At 42.1% G+C, this 20,154-nt stretch overlaps 1 protein-coding gene across 2 annotated transcripts in view; it reads left to right on the plus strand.

Moving 5' to 3' along the window:
- The window catches only part of LOC126162432 (mitochondrial glycine transporter-like), a 79,467-nt gene that overhangs the window by 47,152 nt on the left and 12,161 nt on the right, over positions 1–20,154 (plus strand). The window contains exons 1-3 of one of the 2 annotated variants that reach the window (XM_049918932.1): positions 18,667–18,953; positions 19,422–19,557; positions 19,957–20,075. In XM_049918932.1, the coding sequence (XP_049774889.1) occupies positions 18,865–18,953; positions 19,422–19,557; positions 19,957–20,075 (344 nt within the window). In that variant the 5' untranslated portion in view covers positions 18,667–18,864. Of the gene's footprint in view, positions 1–18,666; positions 18,954–19,421; positions 19,558–19,956; positions 20,076–20,154 lie in introns of those variants that run through there. The other variant, XM_049918933.1, reaches the window with a different exon arrangement.

Raw genomic sequence — 20,154 nt, forward strand, 5'->3', positions numbered from 1 at the left:
CTCTCCATTGATAACAACATGCTGTGTTCTGTTTGCTAAAAACTCTTCAATCCAGCCACACAGCTGGTCTGATATTCCGTAGGCTCTTACTTTGTTTATCAGGCAACAGTGCGGAACTGTATCGAACGCCTTCCGGAAGTCAAGGAAAATGGCATCTACCTGGGAGCCTGTATCTAATATTTTCTGGGTCTCATGAACAAATAAAGAGAGTTGGGTCTCACACGATCACTGTTTCCGGAATCCATGTTGATTGCTACAGAGTAGATTCTGGGTTTCCAGAAACGACATGATACGCGAGCAAAAAACATGTTCTAAAATTCTACAACAGTTCGACGTCAGAGATATAGGTCTATAGTTTTGCGCATCTGCTCGACGACCCTTCTTGAAGACTGGGACTACCTGTGCTCTTTTCCAATCATTTGGAACCTTCCGTTCCTCTAGAGACTTGCGGTACACGGCTGTTAGAAGGGGGGCAAGTTCTTTCGCGTACTCTGTGTAGAATCTAATTGGTATCCCGTCAGGTCCAGTGGACTTTCCTCTGTTGAGTGATTCCAGTTGCTTTTCTATTCCTTGGACACTTATTTCGAAGTCAGCCATTTTTTCGTTTGTGTGAGGATTTAGAGAAGGAACTGCAGTGCGTTCTTCCTCTGTGAAACAGCTTTGGAAAAAGGTGTTTAGAATTTCAGCTTTACGCTTGTCATCCTCTGTTTCAATGCCATCATCATCCCGGAGTGTCTGGACATGCTGTTTTGAGCCACTTACTGATTTAACGTAAGACCAGAACTTCCTAGGATTTTCTGTCAAGTCGGTACCTAGTATTTTACTTTCGAATTCACTGAACTGCAAGGTCACCTTTCCTGCAAGGTCGTTGGCACAGCAAATTTACACTGCCTGAAAAAAAAAATGAAGCTCCCAAAACACATGGTCAGATATCAATGAAACTTAATACACCTACGCGCCATCGGCAGGCAAGTAAATCACTACGGTTGTAATTCTCAGTGACAGGTACAACGGCCAACAGAATGAATTGATCTATTCATGTTTAATGTTGTTACAAGGTCATGTGGGGCATATACGAGGCGGGAACAGCGTCAGATGTAGCGCAATCACTGTGAATGACATGGAAATGCTGCATACATGTCTGAGACAGCGTTATTTGATATGAGTGTCATTGTGAATCACCATTACGCCTGTTGGACGAATTGTGCAAAATCCATATTTATGAGGCATTTGGATATGGTAGTGGATCGATGTTGGACTGCATGGGAACATGAGGGCACCATACTCGTCATCAAGGTTCCAGTCGGCCATGTCTGACCACCACAAGGTAGTATCGCTGTACTATGCACCAGGTACATTGTAACCCCTTCTTATCTGCACCTGCCATCTGAGAACAAATAATCGACTCCTTGAAACATTCTGTGTCATTCTGCACAATTGGTCAGAGACCAGCAGCAGTTGGACTAAGGGATTATTGACCCATGCCCAGGTGTGTATTAACACCACAACACAAGCAGTTGTATATCAAGTGCTGCTGGGATCTGGAAGCATCGACTGCTGATGAATAGTGTCGCTTTGTGTTCAATGATGTATCGCATTTCTGCACTACCATGGATGAGCATTAATGGCTAGTATGGTGGCGACCTGTGGGGAGGTTCCATTCTTCCAATATTTTGGAGAGGCACAGCGTTGTTACTTCTGGCGCCATGGTATGGGTAGCCATCAGATATGACTTCCAGTCATGGCTGGTAATGACTGAAGGAACAGTGATGTCAAAATGGTATGTCATGAATATCCTTGGTTCCTCATGTGTTGCCTCACATGCGTCAGTGTTCTAGCACCATTTTTCAATGGGAAGATACTCGCACACACATGGCTAATGTCTCAATGAACGCCTGCGTTATGCTAAGGTTCACCTGTAGCAGGAATACCCCAAGATCTGTCCCCAATAATAAAGCGTGGGGGCAGCTCGGACATCAACTCCGTTCCAGTCCCAATAACGAGGATATCAAGGATCAGTTACAACAGTCGTTGGCGAGCTTGCTTCAGGAGAGGATACAATGACTTTACGACAGGCTTCCGAACTGATTCAGGGCAGGCATCCACGCCACAGGGGGTGCAACTCCATACTGATAATTGGACTCATACTGCCAATTTTTTTGTGAATTTGACTCGATTTTGTAATCACTACAATTACACCACGTAAGTTCTCAACCATTAAAGTTTCATTTCGTTTCCTTATCCCATTCTGAATGGTTCACTATTTATGTCAGGCAGTGTACATTGCTAAGCACATAGGGCAAAGATTTAATCGCCCCCCTGCCCAAGTGATATCACGTGTAACAACGCCTTAACCCTTGACAACAGCCTCAGTTCAGCGAGGAAGGGAGTTCACGAGCTCCTTTGTGTGTGCCACATCTGGCTGAAACAGTTATGATTACATGTCCTAGAGCTACCACACAGCGGAGATGTTGACTGCTATGTTTCACCAGCTATTCTAAATAGTTCCAAACCTTTTGTATATGGTTCAGATCGGGTGATTTAGTGGACCAGTAGAGTGGCGGAAAGGTGCCTGAGTTTCCACAAACCGGGCAAGAAACCCTAATCTGTTGTACAATGGGAAGTTCTTTCTGCCATGCACTTCACAGTGGTTTTCAGACATTTTCGACGTGCACAGAAAGTCATAAGACACACAGAGATTGCTCAATGGATTCAGAAAATTATGTACAATTTTCCACAAAAGCCAAATTTGTGACATATGTAAATCCCCTTGATGTTTGTAAATACGAGGGTTGGAACTTTAATAGTGGCAACTATTTGTTTACAGCTCGTACAAAATAGATATGTGTTTCAAAGTTTTGCTGACCTTCAAAGTAGTCACCAGCATTGTGTATAACCCGTTGCCAGCGATGTGGAAGTCGTAGGACACTCTTAGCAGTGCCAGGTGTGTTGACTGTTCGAGCAGTGCGGTCTATTGCCCGCCGAATTTGTAGCAGTTCTGAAGCGAATGCCGTGAAGGGTTTCCTTCAATTTAGAAATCGAGTTGAACTTACGAGGTCTTAATTCAGGGGAGTGCAGTAGGTGGTATAGCACTTAGCAGCCCCATCAATCAAACGAATCAGTAACAGCTTGCACTGTACGTGCTTGATATTGTCCTGCAAAATGATGGTCAGGTCCTGCAGAAAGTGTCATCACTTCTGTCTCTAATCTGGTGGTAAGTTGTGTTCCAAAAAAGAGAACAGCATACAGACAGAAGTGATGACACTTCGTGCATGACCTGACCACCGTTTGTGACCCCTCGCATTCCTTAAAGAGGATGTCTTTTCGCTTCATGCCTCCCCCGACACTCTATGCTATTCTGAAGTCCTTTTGGCCCACCAGAGTGCAACCTCCTGCCTGCACTATCTGCACTACATCTGTTCTGTCTCAGGGCAGTAAATTTCTGCTCCTGCAGGACACAACTCTCTTTCTGTGGCTGATACTGGCTTCCGGGAAATGCGTTGCTCACGTCGCCATTTCTGTCAGTACTCAGTTCTAATTAACTCCCAGATGTGCAATTTTACAGAAATTGGTAGTACAAGATGCTAGACAGTATTAGCAAACGAAATGATAAGTAATCCGATTGTGCATCATAAACATTGATCTAATATAAATATAAATCGAAAAGAAGTTACAGAATGTTAGATGTATGATGGCAGAATCTTGCAGTCTTTCAAATTATTGCTACTTTTATATAACAAACAAACGGCAATTCAGAAGAACGTAAAACTACCTAATTCATATGTAAAATGGCCATACTAGTAAGATTTCACAGAACTGCTTCGTCTAAAATAAGCACATTAGTCAAAAAATGTTTGAAATTTTCCAGTAGAGGACGAAGAAAAAGAGGTCATAACTGTACTTCCTCCAGGCACAGCTCGCAGAACTACATGGTGAAAGGTGTCAACCGAATGTGAAATGCTTTTACTTGTATGATCTGCTGTGTGTTGTCGACACAAACCAGGAATCCTCCAGGGTGGTTGTTCATTCCGACAATGCAAGTGTATGTCTGTTGGGGCCACAGCTCATACATATAAATGGTTTTAATTATTGATTAAACTGTTGGCCAAACAAAAATAATTGGAAGACGAATTGTTTTCTGCAGATTACCTGTAGTTTCTGCGGGAAACGTTTTCATGCTCATCAATACGTCACCTTGTATGTCCTATGAAGAGAATGGGTTCAAATGGTTAAAATGGCTCTGAGCACTATGAGACTTAACTTCTGAGGTCATCAGTCTCCTATAACTTAGAACTAATTAAACCTAACTAACCTAAGGACATCACACACATCCATGCTCGAGGCAGGATTCGAACCTGCGACCGTAGCGGTCGCGCGGTTCCAGACTAGCGCCTAGAACCGCTCGGCCACCCCGGCCGGCGAAGAGAATGGGGATATAAGAAATAAAATAAATACATATCAGAGAAGCGTGGACAAGAACATCAAAAACAAAAGTGAGGAAAGAGGCACAAATGAAATTTAATACATTAATACAGCAATGGGAGTCCCCACTTTCTCGTGCGGACCCCAAGAAAGGTATTGGAAACGTCAAAACCGAACTTCCTCTGATATGTAAAAGGTTACAGCAGAGAAGATGACGAGAAACATCACTATAAGGACAGAATTAAGTGTGAAATGTAAGAGCGAGGCTACACTGAACAGAAATTAAGCGAAAGAAATGTTCTGCGTTTTTCGGATACTAGGATCCCACATCATGGACCTTTATGTAAAAGGTCAGTGGGCAGACAATGATGGACAGAATAGTGGAAGCCAAAAATTAGAGACAAGAAAACCTCTTCAACAGCGTGAGGTTTCCACCCCTCTGCTTGTGTGCTGGTATCCAAGTGACTGAGCAACATTGTACAGTGTACACTAAAGACTCCTGACAAGATCTCAGCGTAGGAGACGAAAGGTTAAATTTCTGAAGGGGTAGAGAGAAAAAACGACTCCGCTTAACCACACAGAAGATTTTATTTCCATTACACGAGATGTTTGTGAGAATATGTGGCAGGTTTCTTGCCTTCTGGAAAATTGCTCTCGGAATTTTGAGTTTAAGTTCCCCTTGGTTCACGCCTGCTATAGTGGAGGTTGTTGAGATTTATGTGCCGCTTAAGTGCTGACTTAACAAACAGGAAATAAAGAAGAGGTCGTGAGTTCGAGTCTCGCGTCGGGCATGCGTATGGATTTTGAATGTGACACCATTCTGTTCGTCCTTCTTTGAGTTATCTCCTCTGTGGACGATAAAAAACTTCCTTAAGATTCATACAATAATCTCTCATCCCTTTCTAACAGAGAGACTTGTAACAGGCGACTGAACAGTAGCGCGTCTTTCAGCCAATAATGCCGTACGCTCATTTCATTGCAGTTCTTGACCGAACGAGGTGATGCTGTGGTCAGCGCATCGAACTCGCATTCGGGAGAACGACGCTTCAAATCTCCATATAGATATAGGGTTTTTCCCTAAATCACATAAGGTAAACGCCAGGATGTTTCCTTCGAAGGGCACAGCCGATTTTGTTCCCCAGCCCAAACCGAGTTTCTCTAATGACTGCATTGTCGACGGGACGTAAAAATCTAATCTATCTTCCTTTTGGCAACTAAATTTATACCTTAAATCCCTCGAAAAGGCCGGCCGCTGTGGTGTAATGGTTCTAGGCGCTTCAGTCCGGAACCACGCGGCTGCTACGGTCGCAGGTTCGAATCCTGCCTCGGACATGGATGTGTGTGAAGTCCTTGGTTAGTTAGGTTTAAGTAGTTCCAAGTCTAGGGGACTGATGACCTCCGATATTAAGTCCCGTAGTGTTAGGAGCCATTTGAACAACTGCACCCTCGAAAAGCACTAAAGGGAAAAGAAGCACACTTCTTTGAGGTAACCGCAGCTAGTCCTTCTTAGGATGCCTTCCCAGTGAAAACGGCATGTTGACTCCTGTGATAGGAGCGCCTTGAATCAAATCGCATAGCTAATCTGATCATTGGTAACAACCTTTATTATTTGCTGGGTGACAAACATAAGCTATAATGAGAGTGTTGCAAAAGTCAAAAATAAAAGGTGATTTTTTCCACCGTACACAAACTTTAGGGATTGATCGATAAGAGGATACAGCACAAAAAAGGTCTAATGAACTTATATCTGGAAATGCATGGTTTCCATGTTAGAGACCATTTATTCAGTGATACATTGTAATAGAGACTGCCATCCAATACGCATTGTACCGTGCAGCCACAGTTACACTATGAGTTGAAAATGATTTCCACGTGCCTCAACGCATGCGTGTACATTGCCGTAGCAGTTTCTGTTTCACGCATTCATATTGGATAGGCTACATCCGAACAGTGTCAAAGGCAGCGTGAATACGCTGCTCCAGTGTCTCCACATCTGGAATGTGCTCTCCATAAACGACACTTTTGAGATAGCCCCACAACCAGAAATGGCACGGGTTGGGATCTGGTGTACGAGCAGGCCATGCAACTGGACCCCCTTGTCCGATCCGTCGACCTGCAAAGACACGACTGAGATGCGTCCAGACGTTAACGGTGAAGTGGGCTGGAGCACCGTCATGTAGCAGCCACAAAACCCTTCGAATAATCAATGGCACTTCTTGCAGCAAGGGAGGCAAAATCACACTCACGAAACGCCGTTAGATCCGACCTGTTAGGCGACGTGGAAGGAAGACTGGCCCCAAAATACAGTCGCCAACTTGGCCACCCCACACATTCTGGCTGCAGTGATGATGATGATTCGTTGTCACCATACCACGGGGGTATTGCATACTATCCCACAGACGACAGTTATGAAAGTTGAAGATACCACCCCACGTAAAGGCTGCTTCATCTGTGAATAGCATGGATGACACAAATCCTGGAATTGTGTTTGCCTGGTGAAGAAACCAGTGACAAAACTGCTCTTGATATTAAGAGTCTGTCAATAGTAAGCCCTGCACACGCTGTAAGTGATAAAGGTAGCAACAACTGTCATGGAGAATGTCCGGCTTACCCTGTACTGGCATGCCAACTACCTGCTACTGACACGGCGGTCGCCTTCCACAGTGTTAATCACATTTTCCTCCAGGTCTGGTGTCCGAACATTTCGGGTACGTCCTTCATGATTTCCTGCTTCGTGAAATGACCCTGTCTCACAATCAGGCAAACGGCGAAACACTGCTGCAAACATTGAATGCTGTGGTTGTCGTCGGCGGTTATGGGTCTCCTGGTACAACCTTGCTGCCCGCCGCCAGTTGCCAGTTGCCTTCCCATAAGTACCTCGTAAACGCCATGTCGGCAAGCTCTTGATTCGAATACGGAACCATTGTGTAAAACGCTGTATCACATCCACTGCAAGGTGGGTTAGTAAGAGAACTGAATCGGACACGCCATTACCAATGACTATGGCAGGAGAGGGCGCTAGGGCATGATGTATGAGGAGTACCACCTTCTAGGAGGGAACCATGCATACTGTAACTGTGATTTCATGGTACAGTGCGTATTAGACCGCAGCCTCTGTAACAATGTATGACTGAATAAATGGATTCTAGCATGGACACCATGCATTTTCGGACATAAGTTCATTAGGCCTTTTTTGTTCAGTTTCCTTTCATCGATCCATCAAATCATGGAGTTTGTACACAATGGAAAAAAGTCAACCTGTATAATACCAAATTATTTTCTTCTGTTTGTAGCCTACTGGATCTGAGAGACAAGGAAGTGCTGAGTTCCACACTTGTTTAACAGTTAGTGACAGTTGTGATTTTTGTAAAAATAAATGCTCATCCAAAATAACATTTTAATAACTTCTGCAATTCTTGATGGCCAGATGACTGAAACCGTGACGTTAAATGTGCAGACCAGGTCTCTGTCCAAAATGAAGTGCCATATGCAAGTCATCATCAGTTTATGAGGAGAGAAAAATAGGAAGGTGTTAAAATATACATTATTCATTCAACGCCATAATATGCGCAATTTACAAATCTGAACAGTAATCAACTGTTTCTCACTGCATTTTACAAGTCATGATGAATAACTTTCCAAAGTATGCCCTTCATACACGGACTGAAATATCGCCAAGATGCATCAAGTACAGTAATCTCAGACTTTTTGCAGATGACGTAGTTATCTAAGCGGGAGTGTAATGGACAATTCACACTGGCCATGACGTTACCATCTCATCACGGCAAACTGTCCATTACGTCACTCACGTCAAGTCAGTAATTCAAGGGACGTGATCTGAATTCGCAAGGCTGTCCTGAGTTGTTTGCAAAATTAACAAATAACAAAAAATAATAAGGAATGAACAACAAAGGAGGAATTACAAGGACACAGAGTAACAACTGAAATCAAACACGATCTAATGAAAGCACAACAAAACGAGAGCTTGGCTGTGTATTGGTAGGAAATGAGCTTGTGGGTCACAAGATCGACAACGCGCAGTGACATCACCTGTTAAAACTTTGTTCCTGAGAAACTTCGATGGTGCCATGAAGTGATATGACGACCACCGAGGATTCCGCCGTTTGAAATGTGTTGCAGAATGTTTTGGCACGCCTTGCCATACTGTGGCGTGACATGACAGCCCATGCAAATTGTAGTAATATCCATTTAGATATTGACAAAGCGTCAACCTGGTGCAATGAATGGCACATATTTCTTAATGTAAGGCTGTGCACTTCATGAAACGTAAAAATATAGTAGCATTTGACAACACAGTTAACAGGTCACAACTTACATCATTCAAACTGCGACAAAAGCGTGGTAGACTGATACACTGGCTCATTTGTGGATAAATTTAATTACAAGCTTCGATCCGTTATTAAGATAATGGAAAATTACAGTTTGTTTACGAGGTTACTGACTAAGTAATTGTACTGCCATACAGTTAACTGCGTGGGATTTGTATCAAGCCAGATTATTGAGGAAAATCGAGTTTATAAATAGAAGAATGGCTTCAATAGTCAGGGGCTTGTTTGACTGAATGAAGAAAAATATTGACTGGAAGACTGGAAAACAGCGATGCCATATATACCTCCCAACACCATGATTATATTATTTCAAGAACCGCCTTTCAGGATGGGAACTATGAATCTCAGTCTCACACAGACCCAGGAACAATAGCTCATGCAGAGAGTTACAAATAATCATTCTTTTCATGCTATATCCATAAATGAGTAATGCAGAAAGGAAATGAACTAGTGTGTCCCAAAAGTATTACAACGTCCTTTTTTGTGCTTCAGTGAAGATATTTTCAACAGACTCCAGCAGTCATTTAAGCTAATTTCGAAAGTGGTAGATGGGGTGCATTTAGGACTGAGTTGGATGGCATTGTAGTTGATATTTCATCTACACTGGAAAGGTACGATGACTTTATTTGTGCCATTAAGCGAATACCCAGAGGCACAATACCTGCAGTGTGCATATTTAAATACGTGTTTTGGACTTGAGATTGCGAGCAAGCAACTGCTGAGTTAATATTAGCAAATCTTTGAAACTAACGCATTCTCTAGTGAGACAAACATTGCAGCAGAAGTATATTTACGTGCAAATTCTGAAGTAAGGAAGGAGAAGTGGGTATCTCTACAGGGCACTTGCCTGTGAAAGACAAAGACGCTGAGTTTGAGTCTCAGTCTGACGCACAGTTTTAATCTGCCAGGAAGTTTCAATGTAGATGGATTATTTTCGCTAATTCTCGTGCGTCGTCGATATGTTATATTGAAGTTGCCCTCTGTCTGCCCTATGTAAAACTTATTGCAATCCTGACATTTGATTTTGTATATGCCTGGGTTTGTGTACGTTGGAAATTTTTTCCGTGAGTGAAGTCTATGATGGATATTGTCTTTGGTTGTATATGCGGATTGGATACTTGTGTCCTTCATTGGTGTGGTTAATTTGTTTGATATGTATATAGGTATGTATGATGCTTTAGTGTTTTATGGTGTTTCTCTGGATAATTTTATGCCCTTGAGAATTTTTTAATTCATAGGTGTAATTTTTATTTTGTATTTCTGTATTACTATTTCTTGGTTGAAACTATTTTGTTACGCTGTATATCATAATGTATCACTTTGTTTTTGTATGGCAGCTTCGTTTAGTGATAGATTTTGTGTTCTGTTGGTTATCACTTGGAAATACATGTACTTTTATGCCTTTGGATGGTTGAATTAGCACGAAAGTCGCTGTCAAGTGTTACGCGCTTTCTGCGAGTTTCGAAAATATGTGAATTATTGTAACTGTACGCTGAAATATCCAACAGTGGGGTAACAAACATGAAATGTACAAAGACACACAAGCACATAAGAAAACATGTTACATAAAATATTGACAACGCTTCAGTCCAATTAACACGTAAAGAGGAAAAAAGTGAGCACTATATTATACCAGGTGGTTTTAATTAAAGTGCAGCTACGCATCGAGTTCTGGAGTGGGCTACAATTACCATTTTGCAGCGAAACTTGGTAGACACTATAATGCATTACTGCTGACTTGATTTATGCTGGAAAAAAAATAGTTCCAATTTTGGTCACCAGCTGCAAATATGGCTCTATGAATGCAAGAAAGATGTATAGAAATGTTTCCATATTTAATGTATTAGTAACTGGATGTGGGCAGAAAAGACCAAACAAATGAGACAGGCATAATATTGATATTATTATTAACTGCTGCTTACACAATTTGCTCCATATCAGCACTGAAGACGTCAGTGAGATGCTCTACAGCGCCAGATTTACTCCTGGTGGCCAAAATTGGAAATAATATTTTTCTCAGCCTAATTCGTCCTGCATTAATGCATCAGCATACCTAGGAAGTTTCACCGCTATACGATAATGAAGCTCTGTGAGTAACTCTGTGAGTAGCTCACTTTAATGTAACAGTTTGGTATACCTGTACAACTGACACACATACAAGAAACTCATTCACAGTAGTAATATAAACGTTACTGGAAAGAAAATCAACACATATTCTATAAAAGTAAGAATGTACCAATGAGAGAAATAAAGGTACAATAAAGGTGGATGTCAAAAAACACTCAACATTTGTCTTTTAACATAATGGCTGTAATTAATTTAATGGGGAATGATAAAAACAATCTAAGAACAGGTACCTGTTACAGTGGAGAGTGGGTAAAACAAAAGTTGACTATTTCTGGTACAGATGATGAATCTTGTGACACAAGTGCTGTGTTTTTGTCTTGCATAATCCATACCGCTTTCAGCTGGTGTACTGAAACTGACAATGGTCTTCCATGTAGGCTGATTTCACAATGTGTTACCACTTTGACATAGCACTTTGAGTGGACCCAAACATTGCCGTTGGACTGACGGCCTCACTATATCATCATGCAACATTACAAAATCACAGTGTTTCAGTTCTTTGTGCACTACCACTCATGGAGAACTGTAAGACTGTAAGGGAGGGGTGTGCACTTTCTCAATATGCATTTTCTCTCATTACACTAATTCAGGCAAATATCTGGAATTAGGTAAGGTTGCCAGTTCAACGAGCTCTGCCATTAGATTTAATGCTTGTCTATACAGAAATTTCCACCAGGGAAGCTTGTAAGTCCTCCTTGAAAGCAATCACACGCCTAATAAGACACAAGTGAGACTCTCATACCACTCCCCCTTCTCACGACATATTAATGCCACTTTTAAAGTGTGATGCCACTGTTCTACTAATCTATTGCTTTGAGGGTGCTAGGTAGTCGTTCCAAATATTTAATCTGCACGTTTGACAAAGATTCGAGAATATGGCCAAATCAAACTGACAGCTCTGGACCATTGTGATAGCCATGGGACATCCAAAGCATACTATCCATATCTAATAAATGCATTTGCTGTTGATTCTGCTGTGATGTCTGGCAACAGAGTAGCCTCCACCCATCTCGACACTCTGTCAGTAGCTGATAAGATATATTTAAATCCCCCTGATACTGGAAGTGGGCCAGTTAAGTCCAGGTATACAGGGCGAGTCGCGTAAGACGTAACACCCCCTTTATTCCGGGGGCGATTGCGCGTATCGGCATGCGGTTTTCGGGGAGTCATAGCGGACTATGGGGCACATACGTTGGTACATGCACAATAATCACAACGTTTATATTGTCCGAGATAATGAGGTAAGTACGTGTTTTTTAAAAGGGACGCTATACTTTTTTTACCATCATTCGAACGCTGTGGAAAAGACGCGTATAGTGATGTAACGCATGTTGCTATTGTGATTCAAACTTTGCTTAAAAGAGGGCGGATGAGGATTTACTTACGTAGCGCAGGCCGTGCATGCTGCATAGAGCACGGCAACTCGGCCCGCGGGTCGCGCGAGGCGTGTTTACAGTCTACAGCCGCTTCCGATCGCCTCGACCTTCAATCGTACATTATTTCCCAGCGTCTTTTAAGCGAAGTTTGAATCACAATAGCAACATGCGTTACATCACTATACGCGTCTTTTCCAGAGCTTTCGAATGATGATAAAAAAAGTATAGCGTCCCATTTAAAAAACATGTACTTGCCTCATTATCTCGGTCAATACAGGGTGTTACAAAAAGGTACGGCCAAACTTTCAGGAAACATTCCTCACACACAAATAAAGAAAAGGTGTTATGTGGACATGTGTCCAGTAACTCTTAATTTCCATGTTAGAGCTCATTTTAGTTTCGTCAGTATGTTCTTCCACCTACTCTCAATGGATTTCATGCGGGATACTCTACCTATGCTGCTAGAACATGTGCCTTTACAAGTTCGACACAACATGTGGTTCATGCACGATGGAGCTCCTGCACATTTCAGTCGAAGTGTTCGTACGCTTCTCAACAACAGATTCGGTGACCGATGGATTGGTAGAGGCGGACCAATTCCATGGCCTCCATACTCTCCTGACCTCAACCCTCTTGACTTTCATTTATGGGGGCATTTGAAAGCTCTTGTCTACGCAACCCGGGTACCAAATGTAGAGTTCTGGCGCTGCAGTCCGGAACCGCGGGACTGCTACGGTCGCAGGTTCGAATCCTGCCTCGGGCATGGGTGTGTGTGATGTCCTTAGGTTAGTTAGGTTTAAGTAGTTCTAAGTTCTAGGGGACTTATGACCTAAGATGTTGAGTCCCATAGTGCTCAGAGCCATTTGAACCAAATGTAGAGACTCCTCGTGCTCGTATTGTGGACGGCTGTGATACAATACGCCATTCTCCAGGGCTGCATCAGCGCATCAGGGATTCCATGCGACGGAGGGTGGATGCATGTATCCTCGCTAACGGAGGACATTTTGAACATTTCCTGTAACAAAGTGTTTGAAGTCACACTGGTACGTTCTTCTGCTTTGTGTTTCCATTCCATGATTAATGTGATTTGAAGAGAAGTAATAAAATGAGCTCTAACATGGAAATAAGCGTTTCCGGACACATGTCCACATAACATATTTTCTTTCTTTGTGTGTGAGGAATGTTTCCTGAAAGTTTGGCCGTACCCTTTTGTAACACCCTGTATAAACGTTGTGATTATTGTGCATGTGCCAAAGTATGTGCCCCATAGTCAGCTATGATTCGCCGAACACTGCTTGTCGATACATGCAATCGCCCCCGGGAATAATGGGGGTATTACGTCTTACGTGACTCTCCCTGTATATGCTGTAGTTGTTTAGCAGGAATTTCGAACATCCATAAAGCTGGGGACGAGTGTCGTCCTGGTTTGCATCTTTGACACTCCACACATCTGTGTCCAAAGTCTGCACTGCTTTTCAATATCTGGTCAAACAAAACGTTCTGTCACCAACCTGACCAACAGGTGCATTTCTGGATGAGCCCATCCATGAAAGTTGTCAAAGATGGTTTTTCTATAAATTTTGGGTATGTATGGGTGGACACAGCCTTACACTGTCCATTGCTCCAATATCAGCCAGCTGTTGCTAGCTCATTGTGCCAAACTTCTTGCGATACCAACATACACATGGGTAAGTTACCAGTGCATGCTATGTTGCTGTGTATCAGCCATGAGACTGAAGACCATGGGGCAATGCCCTTCATTTGTCAGAGGTCATCTATTTCTGTGACAGCTCTGTTAACTGCCGTTTTGTGTTGTCATTGTGGGTTCCATGATTCTTCTCATCTTGCGCTGCCAGCATGGACAAGTTCGTCAGTGTCCTTGTTTCCAAGGGCTGCACAGTTCTTGCTGTAGTAATATGATTGATTGTCTAACACGAGGAAAATATGTAATGCACGGAACTGCTTCCTTATATAGCTAACATACTGCAGAGACTCAATCGGCCAAGTCCAGTTTGACATCTACAGGTTACTACTCGCCTGAAATAAAATTGGATTGTAGTGAAGGTGGAAGCTTGAGTATCCACACTCTCCACGAGCTGTTACCAGAAAAGATGTCAGATCCTACAGCTTGCTGAAGATTCTGCCATAGTTGTGAAGATGATCTGTTTCCTAATTCTTCTTCATGTAGAACCTGGCATATTTGACCTTCAGGTGTCTTCAACAAAAATGACAATAAAGGCTATTTTGTTGTATCAAACTTGTTTTGTGTATACGATATTGCAGTGCCTGCGTTGTACAGAAGTATTGATGTGTATGGGTCGTCTGGTTACACATGTTGAATGACGTTTAGGTGCTCCGAGGCGAACAGAGATACCGTGACAGTGCAAACATATTAGTGACACTTAAATATACACTTTATTGCAGTGCAATACTTAACTAAAGGTGTACAGCAACTCGTTGGATGTGCTTGCAGACAGATATAGCTAAGCTGTGGCCGGTCAAGGTATACATTACTGAATACAATATCAACAAGACAATGTCTGACCTGGGCACCACACTGTCAATCACTGTAGTAAATACCTGTCCCTATGCGAAGGTTATAGGCGACTCCACTTGTAGACTAAGTCTCGCAGGTTGATCTCCACTATGAAGTGCAACCCTGGAACTCCATACTAGAACTCTCGTACACCAATGCTGATTGGGGTGTGCTTGTGGTTGGCGGCGAACGTCAAAGCACCGCCCGTGACGCAATCAGAAACTGTCTCAGCACGCCAGTTCCAGCTGCATCCATAGGCGAGGACACAAGTATGATGCACTGTTTCTTCAGACATGCATGTATGCCTGGAAGGAACAGGCACTGCAGCGACTACAGCCATTTTGAAATACATGAAATGCATTCAGAGTTGCGAATATCGAAAACCATCAGCTGTGTAATGGAATGATGACAAGGAAAATTTGTGCCTGATTGGGACTCAAGCCCAGATTTTCCACTTATCGTGGTGGTTGCCTTACCATTAGACTATCCGAGCACGCTCTATATACAGACCGAAACTTCCATATGGTGTCAACAATGTGTCTACAGCCTGTACCTGTACATTCATTATGTATATTCTCATACAGGGGAGACATTTTAACTGAAAGTCGCTTGTCTGGTGTTGGCGAATAAATACGGTATTGCAGTGCCTGTGTTGTTCAGGAGTATGATGCAATGTTCTTTCAGACATGCATGTTTGTTGTTGTGGTCTCCGGTCCTGAGACTGGTTTGATGCAACTCTCCATGCTACTCTATCCTGTGCAAGCTTCCTCGTCTCCCAGTACCTACCGCAACCTACATCCTTCTGAATCTGTTTAGTGTATTCATCTCTTGGTCTCCCTCTACGATTTTTACCCTCCACGCTGCCCTCCAATACTAAATTGGTGTTCCCTTGATGCCTCAGAACACAGACATGCATATGCACTACACTATGAAATCGTATTTATTCGAAAACACCTGGCAACTGTGTATACATTTCATATTATCTGATGTTGGTGGAGAGTCGATAACATCACTTATGAGGTGATAATGTTCAGCCAAGTTGTTCAGCACTGCTAAAAACTTTTGAATATTGTCATTTATTCCACAATTTTGTAGAATTAATTTCACAGTTTGGAACCAAATCTGTGGTTGACTGGGCCGAAATTTTGGAATGGTAATTTTGGATTGGTTCCTGATCACAGTGACTTGTCGCTGACCACTGTTTGGAAGGGAATCATTTTGTCTGATTCAGACAGTGAAAGTTCTTGGAACTCTTGCGACATGATAGTACACCCGGTACACATTTCACTCCGCTGTATAGCTATACACAGTGTGACAGTAAGATCGACACACCCATCATGTGATTCGAATGGTTGAGTAGTATGCTGCAATGCGACCAGAAACATTAGTTTATGTTCTGGCATGGTTGAGTCTTGCAATGAAACTGTATTATGTTGAAAATGTGCCACATGTGACATCTTGTAGACGGTTTGATGACTAGTGGCGCAGTCTGACATGTTTGCTCCCACTCTTCACGAGACTTGCTGTTGGCTGTATGGCTAATACCTCCATAGTCTATGCAGTTCGTAGGTACATATTTCTGTCCCCTCCAGTTTTCTTCATCCTGTGCTGATGGAGTGATGATGGTGTGCAATTCGCCATTTGAGACTGTGTCCTCAGTGACGACTTCATTTTTGTACTGGCCGTTGCGGTCCAATATCGGCCTGCGTGGGTTCGTTGCTGTCTACTATCTGCTGACTTGAGGTCACTACTGTAGTTACTGAGGTCTTAGCGGATCGGAACTAAAAATGGTCGAACACACTGTTTAGTAAATATTAACTGCTATATTGAATATTGATTCACATAACACAAGACTGGTACGAACACCTTGCACTGTCAGAACCCACTGACTTCATTCCTCCCCGGAGAACTTTCGCTTCTTAAGCCTGTTTCAAACGACGGCATTGGGTTGCGCCACTCGTTGCGTGGAATGAGTTGCACGCAAATGATTTCATATTTGACTGTAGACACGGCGAAACCAGTATACACTTCAGTTTTGTCGTTTTGTGGGTTCCTGAGTCGTGTCTGAAATGAAAGTTTTGGCAGGTGCACGTCTCACGAGTTGTGATGGAGTTAAAGCTTGTTGCGTGGAATCGCTGCATAAGAAAAAAAAATAAGAAACGTGTTTCGATTCGTGACTGGATGAAGAAAAGACGTCAGTTTGGTTGCTCCGCAACCTTGCTGAAATAATTTGTAATGGAAGACCCAAGAAGTTCTTCTAATTATCTTAGAATGTCACCAGAACTGTTCACGTTTCTTCTAAATAGAGTTCATTATGCGATGAGGAATAAAGATACTGTAATGCATGAAGCACTGTTGCCAGAACTGAAATTACATATTACATTGCGTGCATTACAATCGAGAACACTAGGCATGCTATATGATGCGGTTTTAGTTGGCGATGACGCTTTTTCATTAACATCAATAATTATTTACATTAACAGTAATAATTATTATTTTAATAGCAGTAATTATTCGCAGCAGGCCGCATTAAGAAGAGAATGGTTTTCAAACTACTCTCTTGAAGATAGATCTGTACAGTGGCAATACTGCAAAATTCAAACATATGTGAATGGGGAGCACTGCTGCGACGTTTTAAATAGATGAATATTGAATAAAGTACGCAGCTTCTTGATTTGTGTAGCCTTCCCTCCTGTCAACAAAATTCCTTAAAAAAAAGTCGGCCCTCTCGAACTATGGGATTTTAGTCTTGTGGACGAGAGCATTTTCACAGCTAGAATTACATTTGCTTGTATTTTTCTTAATTCAGTTGTATATGTGCTCCTAATTCAATAAATTTTGCCCTGCAGCTCAGATGTTCAAATGGCTCTGAGCACTATGCGATTTAACTTCTGAGGTCATCAGTCGCATAGAACTTAGAACTAATTAAACCTAACTAACCTAAGGACATCACACACATCCATGCCCGAGGCAGGATTCGAACCTGCGACCGTAGCGGTCGCTCGGCTCCAGTCTGTAGCGCCTAGAACCGCACGGCCACTTCGGCCGGCGCAGCTCAGATATTGTCAAACTATCTGTGTTCTGATCGCAGGTGAGAAGGTCTTAGAAGCAGCAATATATTGCTTATTTTTGTAATCAGCATCACTGAAATTCCACAAACACCTACGCAACGCAAAGATACCCAAAATGCGAACATTATTCTCCGTTCCTCACTGCATATTTCAGTTTGTCTACACTCTACGAACACACATAACCTTAAAACTCATGCAACTAGTGTCGCCGAAGTTAGAACACGCTGAAAGTGTTTAGTTTCACCGACGCATGCGCAGTGGCCTGTAGCGCAGTTGCCTGCAACCTAGTGTCGTCGTGTAAATTAGGCTTTAGTCTTTGCGTGGGCATCCTTGTCTGTCGCTCTATCGATTCTGTTTGGTTCGATTACCCTTAACTATTAATGTTATTGTTATTGTTGTTTCTACAGATGCATTAAAAAACACTTGTTTTCGTACCCAAAGGGTTGCTCCTATTTGAACGACGTTAGGTCTCATGGAAACGTATTTCCATGAAATACGATTAGGTTATAACGGTAAAATTCGCTTCTTGTTTTATTGCAGAGCCTAAAGGGAATGTGAAACTATAAAGAAGTGAAATCTAATAACGATTTATTATTTTTAAACCAATATCGTGGCAAATACTTCTTAAAACTCACATACATTCTCTTCAAATATTTCCTGCAATTTCCATATTTCTTTAGATATTGATTAATGTACGCAATTTCTGAAAAATCTTAGCATTATCGACTTTTGGAACCTTAGCAATCGAGGCGATAGTGTAATATTCTCTATGGAAGAATCAACATTCATTTGTTATATTTGTAAACAGATAACAGACGAAATTTTGGTTACGTGAAAGAAAGAGCTTTAGTCTTGTTCATGCGACGAAAATATGGAATATTTAGTTTCCAAACGTTTAGTCTTGTATTCAAATTATAAGGGCAGGTACTGACAGTTAGTGACAATTACTTGGTAACGTTTTAATCGCCAGAGCTGTTGCTTTCATGTCGTCGGAAGGTTATGTGATGAATCCAGTGATGCCTAGGTCAAGCGCATGTGAACCCAGTAGCATTGACTCAGCAGATAAGACACGGTATATATAAGTGGGGTCCTGCCGTGGTGATGTTAGTTCTGTCGCTGACTTAACCGAGTGCCGCTCGTGGAGAGTCGGGTCACAATGCCTAGATTTGGCTAGTTACTAAGGCCATAGTAGGTCTGTTTTTATTGCGGGTGTACCACTGGACTTCAGTATTATACCAAGAAATCAGCAGTTTATATTATTAGAGCTATTGCTGCAACGGGCAGTGAATTAAAAAAGAATCACGCAGCACTGTGCTAAGTCTCCTTGCACAGAACTAGTTGAGCCACGAAACTGTACTTTTCTGTAAAGCTATACTTAAAAGCATCCTTCATGCAGCCAAGACTAACTGTGGGGAAAATGACAGAATTTTTTATGCACAGAGTGAATCCTATCTACTACTCAGATTACTCTGATACGTAAAGCAAACTGTAGGCAGAGTTCTTTTTCTGTCAATAGTGTTCTGAAATCCTTGTTTTGAAGCTTGCAGTGTGCGATTGAAGAGCGCAGAGCAAGCTCGTGGCTGAATCACTCTGCAGCAGAAGATTTTGTGAATAGCCTGAAAGTTGAAGACATCGACACCGAACATCATACATCAGCGATGGATATTATTTCAAATGTAAGTGTTTATGCTATAGGCATTGTCTTGCCATAGAACGTTTCATGTTTGTTGAAATTAAGTGTACTAATCCATCAAACATGTCATTGTAAGTGCAAAAGTGCACTTATGGTGTATTGTAAGTACTGTATGTCCATGTACTTAGACTTATTTTGTGCCCTCGCGTCATTCCCCTGTAAAATTTGTTAAACGACTACAGCAGTTATACATTAAAAATTAGAGCATCCATTGTTCTAAATAACTATATTTTAACTGAATTTATTAACCACTAGTTTAGAGGTGTCGTAAAGTTAGTTAGTTGCGACTAAAAGTGTGTTAGTAGAGATACTGAAGTGTGCACATGTGATTGGAAGAATGTGCTGTGGAAGACTATTAATTGTAAACCAATCTTTATTCCAGAATCCAGTGTTGAAGTCATTTATAGCTGGTTCTCTTTCGGGAACGTTTTCCACTGTGATGTTCCAGCCCCTGGATTTAGTCAAGACTAGACTTCAAAATACAGTGCCTGCTGCTGTTGGGTGAGTATCGTTTTTTTCCCCTCTCAGTAATTAATTTGAATTGTACCATAGATCAGGTATTGCTGGACAAAGAAATGCA

This window comes from Schistocerca cancellata, chromosome 2 (assembly GCF_023864275.1).
Source record: "Schistocerca cancellata isolate TAMUIC-IGC-003103 chromosome 2, iqSchCanc2.1, whole genome shotgun sequence".
Lineage (NCBI taxonomy): Eukaryota > Metazoa > Arthropoda > Insecta > Orthoptera > Acrididae > Schistocerca > Schistocerca cancellata.